Raw genomic sequence first — 19,649 nt, 5'->3', positions numbered from 1 at the left:
CACACAGGCGCATGGCTCAATAAGTGTATCTGAGCTCTCTTTTGTATTGATCCCTCTACCTGTGTCAGTTAGAAATATACAGAGCAGGTTTTTAGCATCAGGATGTAAAGAAGAATGCTTTGATTCACTGACAGCAAGCAGCGATTTAAAAAATATTTTCATTTTCATAGTGTAGCTTCAAGGATTGAGTGCTTTAGCATACCTTCTATTATAAGGTGACATCATCCATTTACATTATGTCTCCCTGATGAGAACGTGATGCCATTGCCTCTATTTGACCTAATTTTGTGGGGTGTAGAACGTCTGGCCAGGTAGCAGTGGTTTAGTAGTGTTTTCACTCCAGGGCAGATGCTATTAAACTATGACTACAACCAAGGCAGAATCTATAAAACCAAATAAACAAACACAAACATTTATAAAAATATCTATTTTTTGGTTAATAATTATTAACTTAAAAACACTAAGTCCTCATGCACACGACCGTAGTGGGGTGCACGGCCTTGATTTGCAGCTCAGATGGCCGCGGAATTTCACCCGCGGGCCGCCCGCACATGGCCACATGCATTAATTTCAATGATCATGGACCGCAAAATATGGCTGTAATAAGACATGTCCTATCTTTTTGCGGTCCAGGCTCCCGGGCAATGCACGAACCGTGGAAACCACGGTCGTGTGCATGGGCCCATAGAAATGAATGGGACCGCAATTCACCCGCAGATTTACGGGTGAATTGTGGCCGCAAAAACACGTTCGTGTGCATGGGGCCTAAAGAATATGAGATCATGGTAAGGCATAGTTTTGTTAATATGTAATAGGAACTAAGAAGACTACAAACTTGAGTATTGTCCTGCTGTTTGTCCTTTCCAGGTTATGTGTTGAAAGTTAATTAATGGACATCTTGCAATAGTGTCCAAATCTTTTGAAACTGGCTAAACTTTTATGCCAGACTGGAATAATTAGCATTTGCGCCACTCGCAGTATGATATTTAAATCTCAACAGACTATAGGCACCAATAAACCACATCCAAATTTGAAATAAATGAAATAAATGTGTATTATCACGCCAGAACCTCAACCTGTGTAGTAATCATCTACAACTTAAATGCTATAAAAATCTCTGATACAATTGTTTTCAGTGTAATGTATGTATTTTAGAATACTAAGCACTTTCGTAATATAAGTAGTTTACTTTTATAAAAAATGTTCACTTTATTTCTGGTCTGCAGCTTCTATGTATTCACTGTACATAGAGGCTGCAGAACGACATTGTCAGCCAAGCCATCAGATCAGCTCACTGACAGATTCGGCTGACAACATCGACCTGCAGCTTCTATATACAGTGGATGGCAAGACCCTTGCTGAAAGCACCAACAATGGGCACGTGAGCATCAGAAATGGACAATAGAGCAATAGATTTGGCATGGTCTGATGAATCACGTTTTCTTTTACATCATGTAGACGCCAGCGCAGTCACCAGATCTCAACCCCATAGAGCTGTTGTGGGAGCAGCTTGACCGTATGGTACGCAAGAAGTGCCCATCAAGCCAATCCAACTTGTGGGAGGGGCTTCTGGAAGCATGGGGTGAAATTTCTCCCGATTACCTCAGCAAATTAACAGCTAGAATGCCAAAGGTCTGCAATGCTGTAATTGCTGCAAATGGAGAAAATTATTATATCAAATAAAAATCATTGTTTGTAACCTTGTCAATGTCTTGACTATATTTTTTAGTCATTTTGCAACTCATTTGCTAAATGTAAGTGTGAGTTTTCACTTTTGAACGGTAGTGTATATACATACACACACACACACACACATATATATATATATATACATATATATATATATATGTATGTTACTAAATAGGTTCTTTGGCTCTGTATATATAACAGAAGAAAGAGCAGCTGATGTAGCCGGTGCCAGTGTTGTAAATATATCAATTAATATACTGAATTGGCTGAATGTAGATACGATCCAAGCGAAGTTAGATAAAATAAATGTGCACAAGACTCCGGGATCAGATAGGTTACACCCTAGAGTTCTTAAAGAGCTTAGTTCAGTTATTTCTGTCCCCCTCTTCATAAGATTCAGAGATTCTCTAGTGACTGGTATAGTGCCAAGGGACTGGCCTAGGGCAAATGTGGTGCATATTTTCAGAAAGGGCTCTAGGTCTTCCCCGGGTAATTATAGACAGTAAGCTTAACATAAATCGCGGGGAAAATGTTTGAGGGGTTATTGAGGGACTATATACAGGAGTATGTGACAAAAAAAATAGTATTATAAGTGACAGCCAGCATGGTTTTACAAAGGACAGAAGTTGTCAAACAAACCTGATTTGTTTTTATGAAGAGGTGGGTGGAAGCCTAGACAGACGGATAAATTAAGGACTATAGGGTTAGAAAGTATAGCTTGTCATTGGATTGAAAATTGGCTCAAGGACCATATCCAGAGAGTTCTGATTCCTACTCTGAATGGTCCCCGGTTATAAGTAGTGTACCCCAGGCTTCCGTGCTGGGACCACTATTATTCAACTTATTTATTAATGATATAGAGGATGGGATTAATAGCACTATTTCTATTTTTGCAGCTGACACTAAGCTATGTAGTAATGTTCAGACTTTGGAAGATGTTCGTGAATTGCAAGCAGATTTAAACAAACTAAGTGTTTGGGCGTCCACTTGTCAAATGAAGCTTAATGTAGATAAATGTAAAGTTATGCATCTGGGTATCAACAACCTGCATGCATCATGTCCTAGGGGAAGCTACACTGGGGAAGTCACTTCTTGAGAAGGATCTGGGTGTACTTGTAAATCATAAACTAAATAACAGCATGCAATGTCAATCAGCTGCTTCAAAGGCCAGCAAGATATTGTTGTGTATTAAAAGAGGCATGGACTCGTGGGACATGGATGTAATATTACCACTTTAGAAAGCATTAGTGAGGCCTAATCTAGGATATGCAGTCCAGTTCTGCGCTCCAGTTTATAGAAAGGATGCCCTGGAGTTAGAAAAAATACAAAGAAGAGCAATGAAGCTAATAAGGGGTATGGAGAATGTTAAGGATCTGCCAGGCACAGCTTCTGTATCCACGCCCATAGGTAATCAGTCTGCACCTGCTTCTATGTCTGTGAGACTGACTCCCTCTTCCACCACTCAGGATGGCAGGCTTAGGGGTGGGAGAGCCTATCACAGCCTGGCCAGACGGAGCTAGCTCCCGCCCTCTGTCTATTTATACCTGCCTTTCCTGTTCCTCCTTGCTTGTGATTCTTCTCTGTTGGTTTCCTGGCCCTGCTGCAGCTTCTTGAACTACTTGTCCCTGCTTCGTATTGACCCTGGCTTACTGACTACTCTCCTGCTCTGCGTTTGGTACCTCGTGCTCTCCTGGTTTGACTCGGCTTGTTCACTACTCTCCTGCTCTGCGTTTGGCACCTCGTACTCTCCTGGTTTGACTTGGCTCGTTTACTACTCTTGTTGCTCACGGTGTTGCCGTGGGCAACTGCCCCGTTTCCGTTTGTTCTGTGTTTCCTTGTCTGGTTGTCTGTCGTGCACTTACTGAGTGTAGGGACCATCGCCCAGTTGTACCCCGTTGCCTAGGGCGGGTCGTTGCAAGTAGGCAGGGACTGAGTGGCGGGTAGATTAGGGCTCACTTGTCTGTTTCCCTACCCCGACATTACATAATCACAAGCCCATATACCTAGTCTACCCTGGTCCCTGACACTACTATGGACCCCCTTGAGAGAGCCTATCACAGCCTGGCCAGACGGAGCTATCTCCCGCCTTCTGTCTATTTATACCTGCCTTTCCTGTTCCTCCTTTGCTTGTGATTCTTCTCTGTTGGTTTCCTGGCCCTGCTGCAGCTTTTTGAACTACTGATCCTCTGCTTGTGATTGACCTTGGCTTTTCTGACCACCCTTCTGCTCTGCGTTTTTGTACCTCGCTCATCTCCTGGTTTGACTCGGCTCGTTCACCTCGCTTGTTGCTCACAGTGTTCCCGTGGGCAACTTCCAAATTTCCCTGGCTTCTTTGTACCCTTGTCTGTTTATCTGTCGTGCACGTATTGAGTGTAGGGACCGTCGCCCAGTTGTACCCCGTCGCCTAGGGCGGGTCGTTGCAAGTAGGCAGGGACTGAGTGGCGGGTAGATTAGGGCTCACTTGTCTGTTTCCCTATCCCTGTCATTACATAATCACAAGCCCATATACCTACTCTACCCTGGTCCCTCACACCAATATGGACCCCCTTGAGACCCTGGTTCAGCAAATGCAGGGTCTCTCCCTACAGGTCCAGGCCCTGGCTCAGAGAGTCAACCAGCCTGATGCTACCATGGTAGTGCCCCTCACCTCACCTCTTGAACCCCACCTCAAGTTGCCTGACCGGTTCTCAGGGGACCGGAAGACTTTTCTCTCCTTTTGGGAGAGTTGTAGGCTCTATTTTCGTTTAAAGCCCCACTCCTCAGGTTCTGAGAGCCAGCGGGTGGGTATAATTATGTCCCGGCTCCAGGAAGGGCCCCAAGACTGGGCCTTCTCCTTGGCTCCTGATGCCCCTGAACTTTCCTCCGTTGATCTTTTATTTTCTGCTCTCGGACTCATTTATGACGAGACTGACAGGTCTGCCTTTGCCGAGAGTCAGCTGGTGACCTTACGTCAGGGTAAGAGACCTGTTGAGGAGTATTGCTCTGACTTTAGGAAGTGGTGCGTAGCTTCTCGGTGGAATGACCCTGCCTTAAGGTGCCAGTTTAGGTTGGGTCTGTCGAACGCCCTGAAAGACCTGCTAGTTAGCTATCCCTCTTCTGACTCCCTAGACCAGGTTATGGCTTTAGCGGTACGACTTGACCGACGTCTCAGGGAACGACAACGTGAACATTTATGTGTTTTCTCCTCTGACTCCCCCATGATGCCTCCCGAGGTTCCGTTGCTTCGTTCTTCCATGGAAGACTCGGAGGTACCTATGCAACTTGGGGCCTCCGTGTCCCCCCAACAACGTAGAGAGTTCCGCAGGAAGAATGGTCTCTGCTTCTATTGTGTGGATGACAAGCATCAAGTGAACACCTGTCCTAGGCGTAAGAATAAGCAGCCGGAAAACTTCCGCGCCTAAGTGATCATCAGGGGAGGTCACTTGGGCGCACAGGTATTTCCCGTAAATATGAAACGTAATAAAACTTGCTTCCCTTTCAGGTCTCTTTTGGTGGTAGGTCTGCTACCGGCAGTGCCTTCGTGGATTCAGGGTCGTCTGCTAATATCATGTCTGTGGAATTTGCTATGTCTCTAGCTATGCCTTTAATTGATTTGCCTAAACCTGTCCCGGTAGTGGGTATCGACTCCACTCCTCTTGCTAATGGTTATTTTACACAGCATACCCCTGTTTTTGAACTCCTTGTTGGCTCCATGCATTTGGAGCAGTGCTCTGTACTGTTGATGCAGGGATTATCGTCCGATTTGGTTTTAGGCCTTCCCTGGTTGCAGTTGCATAATCCCACGTTTGACTGGAATACTGGGGATCTTACCAAATGGGGTAATGAATGCTTGACGTCATGTTTTTCACTTAATTTTATTTCTCCCCCTGAGGAGGTGAACACGCTACCTGAGTTTGTTCAGGACTTCGCTGATGTTTTCTCTAAGGAGGCCTCCGAAGTGTTATCTCCTCATAGAGAATACGATTGCGCTATCGATTTGGTACCAGGAGCTACGCTCCCTAAGGGTAGGATATTTAATCTCTCTTGTCCCGAACGTGTAGCCATGAGAGAGTATATCCAGGAATGCCTGGCCAAGCGTTACATTCGCCCCTCTACTTCTCCGGTACGTGCTGGCTTCTTCTTCGTAGGGAAGAAGTATGGTGGTCTTAGGCCATGCATTGACTACCGTAACTTGAATAAGGTCACTGTAAGGAACCAGTATCCCCTTCCTTTGATTCCTGATCTCTTTAATCAGGTTCAGGGGGCCCAATGGTTCTCTAAGTTTGATCTATGGGGGGCGTATAACCTTATCCGCATCAAAGAGGGGGATGAGTGGAAGACTGCATTTAACACGCCCGAAGGTCATTTCGAAAACCTCGTCATGCCCTTTGGGTTGTGTAATGCTCCCGCGGTCTTCCAGAATTTCATAAATGAGATTTTAAGAGATTACCTGGGGGTATTTCTTGTAGTGTACCTTGATGACATACTTGTGTTTTCCAAGGACTGGTCCTCCCACATTGAGCATGTCAGGAAGGTGCTCCAGGTCCTTCGGGAAAACAAACTGTTTGCGAAGACCAAAAAATGTGTGTTTGGGGTGCAGGATATACCATTTTTGGGTCAAATCCTCACGAATTCCGCATGGACCCCGCCAAGGTCCAGGCTGTGGCGGAATGGGTCCAACCTGCCTCCCTGAAGGCGTTACAGTGCTTCTTGGGGTTCGCTAATTATTACAGGAGATTTATTGCTAACTTCTCGGTCATCGCTAAGCCTCTTACGGACCTCACTCGCAAGGGTGCTGATCTCCTCCACTGGCCTCCTGAGGCTGTCTAGGCTTTTGAGGCCCTTAAGAAGTGCTTTATCTCGGCCCCGGTGTTGGTTCAGCCTAACCAAATGGAGCCATTTATCGTGGAGGTTGACGCGTCCGAGGTGGGAGTGGGGGCTGTCTTGTCCCAGGGTACCAGGTCCCTCACCCATCTCCGTCCCTGTGCCTACTTCTCCAGGAAGTTTTCGCCCACTGAGAGTAACTATGATATTGGCAACCGCGAACTCTTAGCCATTAAATGGGCATTTGAAGAGTGGCGCCACTTCCTGGAGGGGGCTAGGCACCAGGTAACGGTCCTTACCGACCACAAGAATCTGGTTTTCCTAGAATCGGCCCGGAGGCTAAACCCGAGACAAGCTCGATGGGCATTATTTTTTACCAGATTCAATTTTTTGGTTACCTATAGGGCTGGGTCTAAAAATATTAAGGCTGATGCACTGTCGCGTAGCTTCATGGCCAGCCCTCCTTCGGAGGAAGATCCTGCTTGTATTTTGCCTCCTGGTATAATAATTTCCTCTATTGATTCTGATTTAGTCTCTGAAATTGCTGCTGATCAAGGTTCAGCTCCCGGGAACCTTCCTGAGAACAAGCTGTTTGTTCCCCTGCAATTACGGCTAAGGGTACTTAGGGAAAATCATGACTCCGCACTATCTGGTCATCCAGGCATCCTGGGTACCAAGCACCTCATTGCCAGAAACTATTGGTGGCCTGGGTTGCCTAAAGACGTTAAGGCATACGTCGCCGCTTGTGAGGTTTGTGCTAGGTCCAAGACTCCCAGGTCCCGACCAGCGAGCTTACTACGTTCTTTGACCATTCCCCAGAGACGTTGGACCCATATCTCCATGGATTTTATCACCGATTTGCCTCCATCTCAAGGCAAGTCGGTGGTGTGGGTTGTAGTAGACCGCTTCAGTAAGATGTGCCACTTTGTGCCCCTCAAAAAACTACCCAATGCTAAGACGTTAGCTACCTTGTTTGTCAAACACATCCTTCGTCTCCATGGGGTCCCTGTCAATATTGTTTCTGACAGAGGGGTACAATTTGTTTCTTTGTTTTGGAGAGCCTTCTGTAAAATGTTGGAGATTGATCTGTCCTTCTCCTCTGCCTTCCATCCTGAAACTAATGGCCAAACCGAGAGGACTAATCAGTCTCTAGAACAATATTTAAGGTGTTTTATCTCTGACTGTCAATATGATTGGGTCTCATTCATTCCCCTCGCCGAATTTTCCCTTAATAACCGGGTCAGTAACTCGTCAGGGGTCTCCCCCTTTTTCTGTAATTTTGGGTTTAATCCACGGTTCTCCTCCGTTTCACCTGGTAGTTCCAACAATCCCGAGGTAGAGGTCGTTCATCGGGAACTGTGCACAGTCTGGGCCCAGGTTCAGAAGAACCTAGAGGCGTCACAGAGCATACAAAAAACTCAGGCAGATAGAAGACGTTCTGCTAACCCCTTGTTTATGGTCGGGGATCTGGTGTGGCTATCGTCAAAGAACTTGCGCCTTAAAGTCCTGTCCAAGAAGTTTGCTCCCCGGTTTATAGGGCCGTACAAGGTCATTGAAGTCCTCAATCCTGTCTCCTTCCGACTGGAGTTGCCCCCATCTCTTCGAGTACACGACGTGTTTCATGCCTCCCTCCTTAAACGCTGCTCCCCGTCCTTGGCTCCCTCGAGGAAACCTCCTGTCCCCGTTCTCACCCCTGAGGGGGTAGAATTCGAGGTGGCCAAGATTGTGGGCAGCAAGATGGTCCAAGGCTCCCTCCAGTACCTGGTCCATTGGAGAGGATACGGGCCTGAGGAGAGGACTTGGTTACCCGCCCGGGATGTTCACGCTGGGGTATTGGTCAGGAGGTTCCACCTTTGATTCCCCAACAAACCAGGTCCATCTAGAAAGGGTCCGGTGGCCCTTTATAAAAGGGGGGTTACTGTTAAGGATCTGCCAGGCACAGCTTCTGTATCCACGCCCATAGGTAATCAGTCTGCACCTGCTTCTATGTCTGTGAGACTGACTCCATCTTCCACCACTCAGGATGGCAGGCTTAGGAGTGGGAGAGCCTATCACAGCCTGGCCAGACGGAGCTAGCTCCCGCCCTCTGTCTATTTATACCTGCCTTTCCTGTTCCTCCTTGCTTGTGATTCTTCTGTTAGTTTCCTGGCCCTGCTGCAGCTTCTTGAACTACTTGTCCCTGCTTCGTATTGACCCTGGCTTACTGACTACTCTTCTGCTCTGCGTTTGGTACCTCGTACACTCCTGGTTTGACTCGGCTTGTTCACTACTCTCCTGCTCTGCGTTTGGCACCTCCTACTCTCCTGGTTTGACTCGGCTCGTTTACTACTATTGTTGCTCACGGTGTTGCCGTGGGCAACTGCCCCGTTTCCCTTTGTTCTGTGTTTCCTTGTCTGGTTGTCTGTCGTGCACTTACTGAGTGTAGGGATCGTCGCCCAGTTGTACCCCATCGCCTAGGGCGGGTCGTTGCAAGTAGGCAGGGACTGAGTGGCGGGTAGATTAGGGCTCACTTGTCTGTTTCCCTATCATTACAGAGAATCTAAGTTATGAGGAAAGATTAAAAGAATTAAACCTATTTAGCCTTGAAAAGAGACGACTAAGGGGGGACATGATTAACTTATATAAATATATCAATGGCCCATACAAGAAATATAGTGAAAACCTGTTCCATGTAAAACCCCCTCAAAAGACAAGGGGACACTACCTGTGTCTGGAGAAAAAAAAAGGTTCAATTTCCGGAGGCTACAAGCCTTCTTTACCGTGAGGACTGTGAAACTGTGGAATAGCCGATCGCAGGAGCTGGTCACAGCAGGGACAGTAGATGGCTTTAAAAAAGGCTTAGATCATTTCCTAGAATGAAAAAATATCAGCTCTTATATCAATGTGTAGAATGTTTGTTTCATCCCTTCCCTTTTCCCATCCCTTGGTTGAACTTGATGGACAAATGTTTGTTTCAGCCGTACAATGTATATATACACACACGCACACACACACACACACACACACACACACAGACACATATATATCTATATATATATATATATATATATATATATATATAATCCAAATTCGAATGAACACAGCTCTCCAACCGCTATAAATTAGGCCATGAGCACATTACCCAGAGGATGAATCACTTCCCCAACTGGAAATATACAAAAGATTGATAAGAAAGGGTGGACAGCTTGAGTGCCGTTACTTGATCCTATGGTTCATATATATATATATATATATATATATATATATATATATATATATATAAAAAAAAAGGTGTAATCTATTCACACAATGCTCACAGTCTGGGGAAGACAGGCATTGCTAGCCAGTGGGAGAGAACACATGTCTGTTGTGAGGTGCTGAGCAGAAGGCCTTTCACCCTGATAGCTAGGGAAGCTATATATAGCTTAGTTAGCGGCTGGGCGGCCTAGGGTTTATTTTGCACTGTTTTGTAAAAACTGCTTTTCATGTATGAAGACAATAAAGCTGGTTGCGGCCAGTTTCATACTGAAGTGTGCCAACCATCTTAAACCTAAAGATGGAGATCCTGTGAGCTAACTTTCCCCAAGTTGTGTGTGTGTATATATATATATATATATATATATATATATATATACATATACATACGTACATAAACACACACACATATATATGCACACACATACATATATACATAGTAAAGTATGAACCCCAAAAAATATATAGCACCTTCCCATCACAAGTGATCCTTTCAGCACTACATTCCTTCACTTTTTGTGTGAATATCTTAAACATCCCTGTCTGTCTGTAGGCTGCACATAATAAAAGCATTTCAATCCGCTGCCCCTTATCTCCTACACATTCTGTGGATGTCAGCTGGCAGTGGAACAGCAATGTGTCATACCTGAGGCCATTAAAAGCATAATTACATTTCCTAAAATACTGTAACAATCAAACATTTGGGAGATGACGAGTGATAAAAATAAATCTTCACCAATCCAGATGAATGTGCTTCACACTGGAGCAGTGATTCAGAACATGAGTCAAGCAAAGCTAATAAGGGAACTATATTAGACAAGTGAAATGTTAAGGTATGTGCAAACACAAAATCAAAAACGTCTGAAAATACGGAGCAGTTTTCATGGGAAAACAGCTCCTGATTTTCAGACATTTTTTAAGCCACTCTTGTTTTTTTTTAAGCCACTCTCGCACTTCTATTTCGCGGCCGTTTTTTTATGCAACCGTTTTTCAAAACGGCCGCGTGAAAAAACGGCCCGTCGGAACACGTTGGGCAGATGTTTGGAGGCGTTCTGTTTCCGATTTTTTTGGGCCGAAAATAAGCCGTGTGAACATACCCTTTGATTTACCAATGCTGGAAAAGCAAAACGAAGTTCCCTTACAGCTTGAAGCGTACCTAACATTTCAGAATAAGCTGTCAGATGTGTGTACTTAAGGAATGACACTATTTCTGGCCATTATATACATACTAGTCCTTCTCAATAAATTAGGAAATCATCAAAAAGTTAATTTATTTCAGTAATTCAATTCAAAAAGTGAAACATATATATTATATAGATTCATTACACACAGAGTGATCTATTTCCAGCAATTTTTTTTCTTTTAATGTTGATGATTATGGCTAATAGTTAATGAAAACCCAAAATTTTGTGTCTCAGAAAATTAGAATATTACATAACCCAATTTAAAAAATGATTTTTAATACCGAAATGTCGGCCAACTGAAAAGTATGTCCAGTATATGCCCGCAATACTTGGTCGGGGCTCCTTTTGCATGAATTATTGCAGCAATGCGGTGTGGCATGGAGGTGATCAGACTGTGGCACTGCTGAGGTGTTATGGAAGCCCAGGTTGCTTTGATAGTGGTCTCTCATCTTCCTCTTGACAATGCCCCATAGATTCTCTATGGGGTTTAGGTCAGGCGAGTTTGCTGGCCAAGTAAAGCGCAGTGACACTGTGGTTAATAAACCAGGTATTGGTACATTTGGCAGTGTGGCAGGTGCCAAGTCCTGCTGGAAAATGAAATCTGCATCTCCATAAAGCTTGTCAGCAGAGGGAAGCATGAAGTGCTCTAAAATTTCCTGGTAGACGGCTGCGTTGACTCTGGACTTGATATAACACAGTGGAACAACACCAGCTGATGACATGGCCCCCAAACCATCACTGACAGTGGAAACTTCACACTGGACCGCAAGCAACTTGAATTGAGTTCCTCTCCACTCTTCCTCCAGACTCTATGTGGCGGAACGGGTGACAGTTACAGGCATTGTACCCAAATAAAGGTTAAGCCTGCCGCAAACCGTCGCACTCCCGCCATCCGGGTGCTATAGCTTATTTTTTTGTCGACATAGCTGTATGAGGACTTGTTTTTTGCGGGATTAGTTGTATATTTAATGGCACCATTTTGGGGTACATATAATTTTTTGATTAACTTTTATTAACTTTTGGGGGGGGGGAATAGAAAAAAGACCTGAAATTCCAACATTGTTCTATGCGTTTTAAATTGACGCCGTTCACTGTGCGGCGTAAATATCACGTTACCTTTATTCTATGGGTCGGTACAATTACGACGATACCACATATGTAAAGGTTTTTTATGTTTTACGACTTTTGAAAAATAAAAACACTTTTGAACTAAAAGTATTTGTTTTTGCATCGTCGCGTTCCAAGAGCCGTAATTTTTTATTTTTCCATCAATGTAGTGACGTGAGGGCTTGGTTTTTGCGGGACATGACAGTTTTTATTGGTACTGTTTTAAGGTACATGGGACCTATTTATTAACTTTTATTATGACATTTTTGGGGGGCAATGGAAAAAAAGAGCAATTTCGCCATTGTTTTTTAGCATTTTCTTTTTACGGTGTTCACCTTGCGGTTTAAATTACATATTAAATTTATTGTTTGGGTCATTACGGTCGCGGCGATACCATGTATGTGTACTTTTATTTATTTTATACACTTTTACTAAATACAACCACTTTTTATGGGAAAAAATTGTTTTATTTATTTTTTTACTGTCATTTTTAGTAATAATTTTTATTTCACGTTACTTACTTATATTTTTAGTCCCACTAGGGAACTTTATTATGCGATCTTTAGATCGCTGCTATAATGCTTTGGTATACTTAGTATACCAAAGCATTATTGCCTGTCATTATTGCGCGTCCTAATAGGCATATGTCCAGGGCAGACCTGGGGGGTTTTATCAGGCACCCGGCTGTCATGACACCCCATCGGAGGCCGACGATTGCATTTGCGAGCCGCCGATGGGTAACAGAGGGAGCTCCCTCCCTCTGTAAACAAGTTAAATGCCTAGGTCGCTATTGACCATGGCATTTAACGGATTAAACGGCCGCGATCTAAGTAAACTTCGATCACAGCCATTGGAGCAGGAGCCCGGCTGTCATCAGACAGTCGAGCACTCACTCCAGCCTGCACGGGACACCCGTGCAGGACTTTGACTGGGTCGCCGTGAAAAGGCGACGGCCTAGCCTAAGGCCCCTTTTCTCTTATATTGCCTTATTTAAAATAAACCTATTTTGCATATTTCAACCGAAGGAGTGCTTGAGTTTTTCATTGCAACTAAGGCCCCTTAGAGACCACCGTGAAAAGGCGTAATGGTGGTCACTAAGAGGTTAAAGGCTTAGGAAACCTTTGCATGTGTGTTGTGTTGATTAGAGTGTGACACCATAAGTTTACAATCTTCAACCTTTACCCAATATTCTAATTTTCTGAGACACTAAATTTTGGGTTAACTGTTAGCGATAATGATCAACATTAAAAGAAAAAAAATGCTGGAAATAGATCACTGTGTCTAATGAATCTATATAATATATGAGTTTCACGTTTTGAATTGAATTACTGAAATAAATTAATTTTTTATGATATTCTAATTCATTGAGAAGGACTAGTATATGATAGAATCTGAAGAATGGAGTAGTTTATACAGCAGTAATGAGCAGTGTAGCTGAGATTCCAGCACTGGGGGAGATACAGGCTGCTAAGAGTTGTGTCTCCTTCTCTGCTCCATATCTCCATAGATGTCTATGGGCAACGTCTCTTTCTCACCCTGTAGCTTCCTTCCCTCTTTATACACTTTTATGGGCAGAGTGTCTTTGTCTCTCTACGTTTTCCCCTCCCCTCTCTATAGACTTTTATGTGCAGCATGTCTGTATCCTCTCTCTGCTTTTGTTTCCCCCCCTGCTCCCGTTTCCTCTCCATAGACACACCAACTTTGTTTATTATGCATTTCTATTATTTTAATTGCATAACTGCTATAGTTATTAGGTTTATAAATGTGAGGTTCTTAGCGCTCAGTTTGATCAAATTGTGTGAGCCCACCTGCCATGACAAGGCGACCTCAAACAGGGGGTTCCTACACTGAACATTTTAGCCCTATAATCGGAGACATACCTCTCTCTCTCTTGGGGCTAAGCCCACAGGGAGCTCAGGATAGGTAGGAACCAAATATATTCTGTTCTAAATAAAAACAGCCCAGGACAGGTGGTAGGAGAGCTATTGGGAGGCAGTGAGGAGACACACTCTTACTTCCTGCTGTCTGTCTCCTCTGCTCTGTAACTAGAGAAGGATTTTACAATATTGGGTGGACAGCGGATTATAGGAAGGGGACACAAAGTGGCAGTAACTTCACACAGAATTTGCATGGATAAAATTGAATAGTTGGGCTACATCAAGCTGTAGATATAAATGTACAACATTTGATTATGTAATTTTTTTCATGCTGTAATTGTGCTAGAATATAATCTTGTGTCATGTATATTGGATAATATGGATACAGTTCACAAAATTCGGGGTCAAAGCAATACAGAGTTTTATTAAAATTTTAATGATGCATTGAGATTTAGGCTGGATTCACACGAGGTCATTACGTCCGTAATTGATGGACGTATTTCGGCAGCAAGTCCCGGACCGAACACAGTGCAGGGAGCCGGGCTCCTAGCATCATACTTATGTACAATGCTAGGAGTCCCTGCCTCGCTGCCGGACAACTGTCATGTACTGTAATCATGATTACAGTACGGGACAGTTGTCTGGCAGTGAGGCAGGGACTCCTAGCATTGTACATAACTATGATGCTAGGAGCCCGGCTCCCTGCACTGTGTTCGGTCCGGGACTTGCGGCCGAAATACGTCCGTCAATTACGGACGTAATGACCTTGTGTGAATCCAGCCTTAGGTTGAAGCCTTTCAATATATCTAGAATAAAGACATGGACAGACAAAATGTGGATGAACATGCTGGCTTAGGCTGCAGAACTGTCGAGTGCCTCAAGTAAATGGTGCATATTTCATGCAAGAACTGATGGACTGTTCCCTGTTGAACTTTTTTTAGGTGATGCAGCTAATAGGAAAAGTGGAAACTTCTATATCTCAACAGAACAACAAAGTGAAGAGTGCCCAGGGGGAACAACGCCATGAGATCCAGCGTCTAGATTTCAAGTATATATTTGAATTTCATGAATGTAGCCCAGTGCAGGAGTAAATGCTTCGGTGTAATGGCTAGCCTGGCATAAAACTAGACAATCAATACAGAATACAAAAGCAGAACTTTCTAATTTCTACATCTTGATCACTTACTGGTATTAACTTATTTAACGTAAGGAATTTGTTATGCTAAATGTGTTGGAATAAGATACATCCACATTAAAATTTACTTTATTAAAAAAAATACTTTATTTCAATGCTTTTCAAAGGGACACCAGAAATCCCTAATGTTATATAGATCATACATGTTGAAGATCACTTTTAGTTTGTAAGCGCTATTTTTGTCTATGGCCTGATTCCGGTATTGCAGCTCAGGCCCATTCAAGCAAATGGGGCCGAGCTGCAATATCAGGCACAGCCCATGGATAAGAGTGGCACTGTTTCTGAACAAACAGCAAGTTTTCTTTTTTAGCATCAGGCAACCCCTTTAATGATGAATGGTAAATAATTGCCTAATACAATGTACAATAACTAGATTTAGTGCATCTCCTTGAAAATAGATGACAAAAAAATTGTAAATAGCAAACAATTGGATCCAAGCTATCATTCTCCTAATAAAGAATAGAAGTTGGATGCAGTGATATGACTGGGTGCCACTCTTTGGTGGGACACCACCTCAGCTCCCTCTGAGAGAAGAAAGATTGGTCATGTATACTCTTTCACAAAATACACTTCATGTAAAATATCTAATATTGAATAAGACAAATATATAGACTCATTTATACTAAGGAACTGAATTAAAAAGTTTTAAGCGTGTCAATACCAAAAATATATGTATTTACCTAAAATTTGAGGAATCCTTACCAGTGCCTTAAAGGGGTGTCCGCTTTAGTCAAACCCTACTTGTTAGAAGGGTCCCTTGACAATAAGATAACAAAGAGTTCCCAAACCGGGGCTCCCAGTGATCGGCTGTAATCTATAAGGAAACCTGGCAGTAAATTTTACATTTCTCTTCAGCGCCACCACAGGGGAAAACAAGCATTACACTAGTGCCCATTCAAATGAATGGGTTGTCTGTGTAATGTAGGACGGGACGGGTCCTCCAGAATGAGAGACGCTCTTTGTGGCCGCTCTGCACTTTAGCCAAGAGATGAGAATCCTGAACAAAGGACCCCTCCCCCCTCTATTAACTCAGAATTCCATAATAGGGTGTATGAAAATGGCTTCTCTAAACTAGACAACACCTTTAGGTGACTTTGTATTCTTTCATTAAGCAGGAGAATGCCAATGTCTATACACATTAGATGAAGAACTATAGACCAGTGTATTACTTTGGACCTTGGGTACACAACTCTAAGCTTTGAGGGGGTTTCATTATAACTTTGTTTAAACAATGTTTGTTCTCAGACTTGGTGGTTTATTAGAAGAGATTCAAGGACAAATCCAAAATCAACGCAAATGGGCTGCATCCCAGCTAGAAAGAACAGCCGATGAGCAGACTCAGCACCTACAAGAGCTCATTAATGCTCAGAGAGAAAGGATGGTGAGTAGCGGATTACATATAACTCACATTTTTTCTTTGCAACTTATTTTTCACCCGTTACAATTATGTATACGGATACTTTTAAATGGAAACTGACACTAGATTTTGGGCACAAAACCACCAGCATGGTGATATATTGCTGGGGCTTAGTGTCCTAAACATGCCCCTCTCAAAACTGCCCGTTGTAGCATTTTGTCTAAAAAGAAGTTATAATACAGCGTGTGATATATGTAAATGATCAAAGATGAGCCTAGGTGTACCGACCTCGGCTACATCTGAGCACTGAGCATGTGCAGGATGCCATTGGACTCATCACTGGACTTTTCTATGGTAATTTACATTCAGCGTTCGCTGTAGTATGACTTCTTTTAGAACAAATACTAAAAAGGACAGTTTTGAGAAGGGCATGTGTAGGACGCTAAAGCCCAGCCGTATAACGACATGCCGGTGATTTAGTGGCTTTAAATCTAGTGACAGATTCCCTTTAAACTGTTTACATGTACAGTATGCTTTATATTATTACTATACTTTATAAAGAATCCACAGATTTCGTACAGCTTTACAGGGCATTTTTTTTCATGGTTGCAGGGTCTGAAAACTTTCCGAATGCATTGTAAATCCTATATAACATGATATCAACACATATGGTAGAATCACTGGTTAGGTAGGGGGCAAAGACAGAGCTATTGCACTGGGGTTTTAAATTTTTCCCCATGTAATTCAAACAATAAATGTGTTACACCTTGGTTTGCAACAGACTAGTGAGAAAGGCAAAAATGTACTGTAAGGGTATGTGCATACGATAACTGCAATTATGTCTGAAATTACGGAGCTGTTTTCAGGAGAAAACAGCTCCTGACGTAATTGCATGTACTCGCGTTTTGCGGGGCGTCTTTTACGGACATAATTTGTAGCTGTTGTTCATTGGAGTCAATAAAAAACGGCTCCAATTACGTCCCAAGAAGTGTCCTGCACTTCTTTTGTCGAGGCTGTATTTTTACGTGCTGTCTTTTGACAGCGACGCGCAAAATGACAGGTCGTCGGCACAGAACATCGTAAAGCCCATTGAAAGTAATGGGCAGATGTTTAGCCGAAGTATTGGAGCCGTTTTTTCAGACGTAATTCGAGGCGTAAAATGACTCCATTACGTCTGAAAATAGGTCGTGTTGACCCAGCCTTAAGGTCAAAGGATTGAAGATTTTCCATATGGTACTACATTTTTGCAGCATTGTTACAGGGAATTAAGGTAAGATATTATAAATATGGCTTAAAAATTAGGTACCTGACCTGATGAACTCGGAACAACTATCCTTATGGGAAAACTATCCTTATAGCACTACCGCCCACACCAGTAGGAGGACCTCACCAGTGCGTCTGAGCCCCTCTGCTTTCAATAACAAAACAGTACACAAAGCTATAGTTTATAACAAAGTTAGACATACACAGTGGACTCACATACACACCATACCCATAACACACTATCTGCGCACAGACCTCTAACACACTGGACACATGTCACACACGCCACTCATACACTAGGCAGGTCACAGACAACAGAATATAGTACTGATCAGAGAGGAAGAATAAATAATGAAATCCAGTGACTCACAGGTGACGTCTTCCCTGATTGGAGAAGTTCGGTTTGCTTTCTTATTCATCCTGTCCAGACCTCCCTTCTCCCGACCTCTGCAGAGTTTGCTGCTGAGACATCTTTGGCCCCTTCTTTCTGCAGCCATCCCCAGCCTCTATAACAACATAAATTCACACCCAAGATCAGAACCCTATATAAATTCAGACTAGATCCCCAAATTATTCAAGAACTCAGACATCAGGTCAGACCACTTAAAAATAAATTTAAATCCCAGACCAGATCCCTAAATAAATAAGACCCAGACTCCTAAATAAATGAAGACCCCCTAAACTAATACAAAACTCGGATCAGACATCAAAATTAATTCAGGCCTTAGACTAGACCCCAAATAAATTTACACTCAAAACCAGACACCAAAAATTAATTCAGACACCAGGCCACAAAATTCAGACCCTGGACCAGACTCCTCTATTTACTTATAGTTTCTCGCACAAGGGTCCTCTTCAGCTCAGGGCACTGCTACACTGGGTACTGATGCCAACATTGGGAAGAAAAATCCTGGTAGGATATATGCATCTGTTCCTGACAAACCCCTCCATCATGAAGCCCGTCCATATTTGCTTAGCCCCACCCTTTAATACGATAAGTCCCACTCCTTTGTCCCGCCCTCCAGCTTTCCTCTCTTAGGGGGCCCCTTTACAGGTGGTATGTCTTCCCTCTCTCCATTATACACTACTGTGGACCCCCCTTACTTATATCAAGATGCATACAGCTTACATGATGCTGAAGCAGCTAAAGAAATAAAACATTTAACCAGGGACTGCTGGTGTCTGCAGGTAGTAATGGGGCATCATATATAGCAGGGACTGGTGGAGGCGTTCTCAACTCCGGACAGACTCTGGGGGGGAGCAGTGCAAAACGCAAGCCTAGTGCTGACTAGCTAAGGATTGGCTAATCAGTGCCAGGCTACACAGGCAGGACAGGGACCTCCTTCTCCTCTGCAGAGAACACAGAGCTAAGTATGTTTCAGTGAAAGCAGTCCCCACGGGGCAGCAGCCATTATGCTGTTCGTACCTGGGCCTACCGGAGAATAATCCAGTAGGCCAGTTCGATGCCGCATAGCAAAGTTGTCAAACATTTGATGCAATCTTTTATTTTGTGCATACCTTTCTAATAGATGGGATAAGTATTAACAACTATTTCACTGCCCCATATATAACGATACCAAACACGTGTACTGTGCCCAACCTACATTGCCAGTCTCCATTTTTTTTCTCTGCATGTCCGGCCTTTAGGTGTTATTGTATGTGGAATCTGTAAACTGGCACACAGCACCTATGTAGAGAAATAGTTATTCTAGGTTTAATTGCATGTGCGGGGCTACGGTGACAAAAACAAACACAGGTAATAATTTGTGTGGATTTGATACAACACAAATTCTGTGATGTGAACGCATTATATTGGACAATGATGTTGGCTAGCACTGACATTTGCTATTCTTTTGTTTACAAGTCAGATGTAGTTTCTATAACTGTACTGTTGCTCTCGTATGCCTTTACTTATAATTGAACATTTCTGAGAAATAAGT

General features: G+C 43.3%; 1 protein-coding gene across 1 annotated transcript in view; it reads left to right on the top strand.

Moving 5' to 3' along the window:
- Nucleotides 1-19,649, top strand: part of FAM81B (family with sequence similarity 81 member B) — a 98,129-nt gene that overhangs the window by 70,281 nt on the left and 8,199 nt on the right. Inside the window, exons 6-7 of the mRNA XM_075854848.1 lie at nt 14,836-14,942; nt 16,335-16,470. Coding sequence (XP_075710963.1) covers nt 14,836-14,942; nt 16,335-16,470 — 243 coding nt within the window. The remainder of the gene's footprint in view (nt 1-14,835; nt 14,943-16,334; nt 16,471-19,649) is intronic.

Source organism: Rhinoderma darwinii, chromosome 1 (assembly GCF_050947455.1).
Source record: "Rhinoderma darwinii isolate aRhiDar2 chromosome 1, aRhiDar2.hap1, whole genome shotgun sequence".
NCBI lineage: Eukaryota > Metazoa > Chordata > Amphibia > Anura > Rhinodermatidae > Rhinoderma > Rhinoderma darwinii.
Note: the sequence above shows the minus strand (reverse complement) of the source record. Positions and strands in the feature narration are given on the sequence as shown.